The 7,500-nt window shown below is 46.2% G+C and overlaps 1 protein-coding gene across 1 annotated transcript in view; it reads right to left on the minus strand.

Moving 5' to 3' along the window:
* Positions 1 to 7,500, minus strand: part of LOC143116735 (cadherin-2-like) — a 34,419-nt gene that overhangs the window by 8,708 nt on the left and 18,211 nt on the right. The window contains exons 5-10 of the mRNA XM_076278033.1: positions 7,492 to 7,500; positions 3,923 to 4,067; positions 2,451 to 2,623; positions 1,953 to 2,090; positions 1,129 to 1,314; positions 406 to 659 (exon numbers count right to left, since the gene is read on the minus strand). The exon at positions 7,492 to 7,500 is cut by the window's right edge and continues 147 nt beyond it. Of these exons, the coding sequence (XP_076134148.1) occupies positions 406 to 659; positions 1,129 to 1,314; positions 1,953 to 2,090; positions 2,451 to 2,623; positions 3,923 to 4,067; positions 7,492 to 7,500 (905 nt within the window). The remainder of the gene's footprint in view (positions 1 to 405; positions 660 to 1,128; positions 1,315 to 1,952; positions 2,091 to 2,450; positions 2,624 to 3,922; positions 4,068 to 7,491) is intronic.

Here is a 7,500-nt window from a genome sequence, read left to right on the forward strand (position 1 = left end):
AGGGCCTGGCATGCCCAAGGATTTGCCAGGACTAAGCGTGCGTGGGGGGCATGAAGGCCCAGTGCCACCTGCGCTGGACGTTGGTGGAGGAATCGGGATGCCCCGGGAGGGACTGAGTGCCAACAAGGCCTGGGGGGGGGGGGTAATGATTGAGAAGCTGAGGATAGTGCTGAGGAGATGCATAAACAGAGTTGGTTTTGAAAGCCTACATCAGCCTGCGTTTATGCTCACTCACTCTCACACACACACACACACACACACACACACACACACACAAACAAACACACTCACACACACACACACACACACACTCACTGTGTGTGTCCAGTCTAGACTCTCCCTACTGGTTGGCTGTGAATGGGACAGATCTGATGGTGTGTGTGTGTGTGGTGTACGTGTATTTACCTGATGCTCTGTCTCATATATCTGTCGGGATCGTGGGCGAAGTAGGGCTGGATGGTGGTGCCGGCAGGGATGCCCTCCTCCAGGCGGGTGGTCTTGGGGTTGGGGTCAAACACGGGGCCCTCATTCACGTCCAGGACGCGGATGCTCACTGTCGCCGTGGAGGCGCGGGGCGGATACACACTCCGTGGCAACGGCGACTCATTCTCCGCCAGCACGGACAGGACGAAGGACCGCGTGGTCTCATAATCGATGGGCTGTGGGAGGGGGAAACACACACACACACACACACACAAACACACGCAAATAAAACATACACACACACACAAACACACACACACACACACAGAGAAAGAAATTCACATTTGAATTTGAATTTGAAAGGCCTCCTCTACGTCATAGTCTTATCACACATGAACAGAGGGCAGCTTTATGAAGCTCCAAATACACATAAACACACTCACAACCACCCACTCACATGCACACACACACACACACACACACACACAGACAGACATAAGCCTCCACCCACCAACCTACACACACACACACACACACACACACACACACACACACACACACACACATACATAAGCCTCCACCCACCAACCTACACACACACACACACACACACACACACACACACACACACACACACAGTAACACACAAAGCAGCACATAAAAAACACACAGCAGCAGCATACAAACACACACACACACACACACCTTGACCACGGTCACATGGCCCTCGTTGGTGACGGGATCGGTGATGATGGCGAATCGTCCAGAGTTGTCGCCGCCAGTGATGCGGTAGACGGCGTTCCAGGCGGGCGTGTTGGGCTGGTCCTTATCGCTCACCGTCAGGTTGGCCACAATCACCTTCTCTTTATTCTCTTGAACCTCGCCAAAGAACTACAAGAAACAATACAGTTGTAAGCCTAAAGCTTGCATGTGTGTGTGTGTGTGTGTGAGTGTGTGTGTGTGTGTGTGTGTGTGTGTGTGTGTGTGTGTGTGTGTGTGTGTGCGTGCGTGCGTGTGTGCGTGCGTGCGTGCGTGCGTGCGTGCGTGCGTGCGTGCGTGCGTGCGTGCGTGCGTGCGTGCGTGCGTGCGTGCGTGCGTGCGTGGGTGTGTATGTGTGTGTGTTTGTTTGTCTAGGCATGTGAATTAACTTGTTTATTGTAAACTGGAAACATCAGAGCTTCTGATGAAAGCTTTATGTTGTGTAAACCTGTGTGTGATTGAGTATGCGTACTGAATATTTGAGAGTGAGAGAAAGAGAGAAATATGGATGAGAGAGCAAGTGAGAGAGTGAGAGACAAAGAATTAAAGAGAGAGAGAGAGAGAGAGATACGTAGAGAGAGACACAGAGAGCGAGCGAGAGAGGGAGGGAGAGAGAGATACGTAGAGAGAAACAGAGAGCCAGAGAGAGAGAGAAAGGAAGAGAGGGAGAGGGAGAGAGGGAGAGAGAGGGAGAAAGAGAAAGGGAGAGAGAGTGAATGAGAGAGAGAGAGAGAGTGAACGAGAGAGAGAGAGGGAGAGAGAGAGCTCACCGTATCTGTGGTAAACTCTGGCGGGTTGTCGTTGATGTCCATGATTCGGATCATAGCGGTGGCCGTGTTGGACAGGCCGTACGTGGGATTGCCCTCCATGTCGGTGGCCTGAATGATCAGCGTGTACTGGGCCACTTTCTGCAACCACAGACAGCACTCATCACACACTACTCACTCCGCTCTGTAAATAGCAGCACTCCCCCCCCCTCACTGTGAGCCACTGCTCTCAACGCTCTGTGCTTGTCCTTGGCTTTGCGCATACATTTGAATGCGTCACCTGGCTGTCCTGTCCTGAGGATCTCATATGTGGTGAAGGCAGAAGTCATTTACAGCTAGACTTTACAGCACACGGACACACACACGCATGCAGGCACGTGTACACACACACACACACACACACACACACACACACACACACACACACACGCACGCACACACACACACACACACACACAAACACACACTCACACACCCTCACATATACACACAAGCACAAACCTCTCTGTCAAGGCCTGCAGCTACAGTGATGATGGCTCCAGTCTTGTTGTTGATGGTGAACATGTTGGGGTTGGGGCTGTGGGGCTGCTGGGATAGAATCTTGTATCGGAGCATCCCATTGGGCATGTTTGGGTCATCCTTATCCTGGGCTGTTACAGTCATCACAGTGGTACCTAAACACACACATACACACACACACACATACACATGCAAGACAGACACACATACACACATACAAGACAGACACACGCACACACAGACACACACACTTCACTGAGCTTTGCAGCGTTTTCTGCTTCAGAGAGTACATTTGCTTTCACTGTCATTTGGTCTTAAATGGCCACAATGGACATGTTCAATGGCCAGAGGAAATGTCCTGCCTCTTCGGCATTCCCTTTGTGCTCCTCTACGTTGACATGAGTCTGCACAATGACCAACATCCCTTTGACTCTGTGGCCTAGTTTCCAAGTGCACTGACTGAACCTGTGAAATGTTCTGGTCCAATGCCATCATTGACATCCCTTAGTTGTCTGCATGCTGTTACTGCGCGTTGTACTATGGTTCCAAGCCTACACATTCTACGCCTTAGAATGCCTTTATGTGTTTTACATTCCATTCTCTACCCACAGAGAGTTAAACACATTTGACTAGGGAAGCCATCTAGAATGCTGTCAACTTTGTTTGTGACATTCTCCACGTTTACATCGCAGATGCCTTGCTATTACTGAAACAGCTTGTTGACAATAAAATGGAGAGAGTGTTAACCCCTCCACCCCCTCCCTCCCCTCAACTCCCCCTCTGTCTCCCTCCACGACATTCCATGGGAATTGCGAGTGCGGGGCTCTTTGTAGCTTTCTGTGCTGTCTGAAGAACCAGACAGTTCGCAGTAGCCTTTGGCACCCTGACGGCCATAATGGAACGGCAGGGCTCCCGGGCTCAGGTCTGTCTGGTGCGGAGGGACGCCTCCTCTGACAAGCGACGGTGGTTATTCTCTGACATTCCGAGTCTTAGAGAGGCTTTTTCCTAGCGGCGGAACTGTCAGTGGATGTCTGGGACATGTGTAGGGTCCCTAGAGCTTCAGCTGGGGAAATTTGACTTTCGCTAAAGTCAAACTTCTGCTGGCTTCAAGACAGGGAAATAAATAGACAATTCTGCTGCCGAGGTATTAAATGCATTGACCTGTGCTGCAAGGTTAGATAATCTTAAATATTTTATATTTTTGTGTGTATGGATGTGTGTGTGTGTGTGTGTGTGTGTGTGTGTGTGTGTGTGTGTGTGTGTGTGTGTGTGTGTGTGTGTGTGTGTGTGTGTGTGTGTGAGTATATGCGCATGTGGGTAACCAATTATGGATTTTTTGGGCGAAAAAACAATTACCAAGCGACAGCAGACTTGATTCAAATAGCTGTGCATATAAGACCTTGCTTCAGTGTGTGTGTGTGTGTGTGTGTGTGTGTGTGTGTGTGTGTCTGTACCTGGCTTGGTCCCCTCTGGTACTGTCCCATTCCAGATCTGATGGGCAAACTCAGGTCGGTTGTCATTCTGGTCAATCACGTTGATGACGATATCAATTGGGTTCTCCACCTGGTTACCGTTAATGTCCACTGCATGTGCTCGTAACTGCACACATGAACACACACACACAGAAACAGAAGAGCCCAAATAAATAATATACCTCGATACAAAACCTCGTACAAAACCTTAATCAATAACCCAAGCTCAAAAAATAATTCAAACAGTATGAACATTTGCCTACTTGTACAAACATTTGGCAATCTAATAATATATCAATTATGAATTCATTTGATCTAGCTCTGAGAGACAGTGTCTTCATTTGAGGAATGAAGTTATCAGACAGTATGCAATGGACTTCACATGACAATATTCACAACTTGGATTCATTTTCTATTAAAAACAATTTGATCCTCTTGATTAGTGGTCCCTTTCGGACTAAAGGAATACAAATAATCGAGTAGTGGACACATATTCAGAATTTGAAATGTCTTTACCAAATCTGAGAGTGTTTTTGTAATGTCCTTAAGCAACAATGGCTTTGGGAAATGGTCCATAAATCGTAAGACATTTGTAAGAGGAACTTTACAAACTACTCACAATGCTTTTGTCAAACTGGGCCCAGATCTTTCCAATGGTAGCCTATGATAGGACATTTATTGACCATACAGTCATTGATTGTAACATATAATTTGGGGAAATAGCTTAATATAACCTTATTTTGCCAAACTGTCAGCTGGCTGTATATGTGCTCTGGAGAGCCAAAAGGAAATCTAGGCTCACTCTTGACCGTTCCAGCAAGTGTGAAGTTATTATCTGGCACCAAACAAATGGAAGCTCTATTCAAATGCTGCATGGTCAACAGAGGGGGGAGAGTGGGCACAACATCTCTTTACTTCCATGGATGTTGCCAAGCAACAGAAAAAGCTCATCAGCTAAACAATCACCAGCCTTCCTGAATGGCTTGTAAACAAAGCCAGTTTATTAACCACTAATAACTTGTTTCAGCCACTGTGTGGTGTTCACTGTATCAGAGATCTCTAATAATCCCACCATAAAAGTATCTCTCTTTTCTTCCCTCTATTTCTCTCTCTTTCACTCTATATCATTCTCTCTGTATCAGACGGGGCGGTACAAAGGCGGAACGTTTGGCTTAGTGACGTCTGAGCTATGAAACAACTTCCTGTCCATGGCAGTGAAACCAACAACCTCACCCTACTCTACAATTTACAGCTTCCAAGTTCCAAAGTCCTTTACAGACATTTCTCTCGGGGCAGTGTAAGGTGTGTTTGTGTATTGAGTGTGTATGTTTGCGACAGTGTTAGTGTTTGAGCAATATGTGTGTGTGTGTGTGTGTGTGTGTGTGTGTGTGTGTGTGTGTGTGTGTGTGTGTGTGTGTGTGTGTGTGTGTGTGTGTGTGTGTGTGTGTGTGTGTGTGTGTGTGTGTATTAAAGCTGTTATCTATGAGGGGCCGTCTAGGCCTTAATTCATACTTGGTCTTACACACACTATCATAATCTTGCACATACACCACTATACTCATGCACACTCACTATTATAGTCATTTTACATGTATGTATGAGAGGGTATAGTCGTGTATGTGAGAGAGTATAGTAGTGTATGTGAAGGAGTATAGTAGTGAATGAGAGAGTATAGTAGTGTATGTGAGAGAGTAAAGAGTATAGTAGTGTATGTGAGAGAGTATAGTAGTGTATGTGAGAGAGTTTAGTAGTACATGTGAGAGAATATAGTAGTGTATGTGAGAGACTATAGTAGTGTATGTGAGAGACTATAGTAGTGTATGTGAGAGTTTGGTAGTGTATGTGAGAGAGTATAGTAGTGTATGTGAGAGAGAGTAGTGTATGCGAGAGAGTATACTAGTGTATGCGAGAGAGTTTAGTAGTGTATGCGAGAAGGTATAGTAGTGAATGCAAGAGAGTATAGTAGTGAATGTGAGAGAGTATAGTGGTGTATGCGAGAGAGTATAGTGGTGTGTGTGAGAGAGTTTGCATGAAACGGAAGGAGTTTGATTTCTCAGTTCCTGATTGGTTTATCAATGTCACTTATCTCTAGCTAGCCAATTAAAATCAAGGAAGGGGCGGGACCTACACTGTCAACAATGTTCGTGTAGACCTAGTGGTCGAGGAAAAAATCAGCCAAGTCCTATGTGACTGAATATTAAACTACTACTGCAAACCGAATGCATATTAGGCTACAAAGACATGAGGGGTGCCTATTCTATTGTAGCCTAATAGCCTAGGCTACCAGCTCCTTTTGTCTGGCGAAGTCATATTTTAGTGAACTGAGATCTGAAAGATTGCTGCCATTGCAGTAGTTAGCTAGCATTCTAGCAACATTCCAAAAAGGACGTGCATTACAGTTTGGCTGGCAAACGTTTTTGGTAACCTTGTCTGCTGTTGCCAGTGACTCGTGAGCCACTTTGTGAGCCAGATTGTGGAATCTTCAATCCACCAAGTCACCACCCGATGCATCCTTGATAAAAGCAACGATTCGAGAACACTTCCGGGAATGTTATGCGTTCTTGAATAAATGCGAACTTGTGAATTGGAACAGTACTTCGGCGGTGATTGATGACGTTTCAGAACGATTTTCAAGTTCATGAGAACACAAGTATAGAAAAGAACGCATATTGAGAAAAGCCCTGTGTCCACATCGCTATTTTTGAACTGGCAGCCAAAAATTCTAGAACAGAGCTCCAGACAGCGCTCCTTTCATAGTGCTGCGGGTCAAGTGTTTATTGTTGCTAGGTTACCAAACTATCTACCAGCAGCATGTCGTTGCTGCCTGGCTTAATGCTAACTAACTAGCTAACTGAAATAGCAATCTTTCAGGACTCAGTTCACTAAAATATGACTAAAATATAATAGTGAGTGTGCATGAGTATAGTGGTGTATGTGCAAGATTATGATAGTGTGTGTAAGACCAAGTATGAATTAAGGCCTAGACGGCCCCTCATAGTTATCGGCTTGTTGTTTTAATATGCGTATAGTGATCTCATAGATCAGTGACATCTACATTCTCTCATGAATATTCAGCATGAAGCCCCGCCCGGAATACGAATGAGAAGGGCCACTGTTGCCATGACAGTCCAGTGCTGAAAGTCACCAAGAGCAGCCGACAACCAATACCTGCTCATCGCTGTGATGCCCTGAATCCTATAGCCTATGTGTGTGTGTGCGTGTGTGTGTGTGCGTGTGTGTGTGTTTGTGTGTGTGCACTCTTTGATGAGAGGATTAAACTGGGTCTAAGGTCACATTCTCAGACAGAGTGCCATGGCAACCACAAAAGCAAGCTCCCATTTTCCCGGAACTTTTTTTTCACTCTTTGCCGGAACTTTTTTTCACACTTTACCAGCACCGCTTTCGAGTTCCACCGAGAACCTTTTTTACACCCTTCACACACAGAACTGCATGTCTAAGTGCCTTCCCACACCACCAGTCATACACACACATGCAGACACCCCCTTCATTTATGCTCAACACACATCTATCGGCGTTCACTCAGCACTTACGTGGAAGTT

The sequence above is a fragment of the Alosa pseudoharengus genome, unplaced genomic scaffold (genome assembly GCF_046254945.1).
Source record: "Alosa pseudoharengus isolate Yale_2024_CS ecotype anadromous, Long Island Sound unplaced genomic scaffold, YU_APseudo_1.1 YU_APseudo_1.1_scf_11, whole genome shotgun sequence".
NCBI lineage: Eukaryota > Metazoa > Chordata > Actinopteri > Clupeiformes > Clupeidae > Alosa > Alosa pseudoharengus.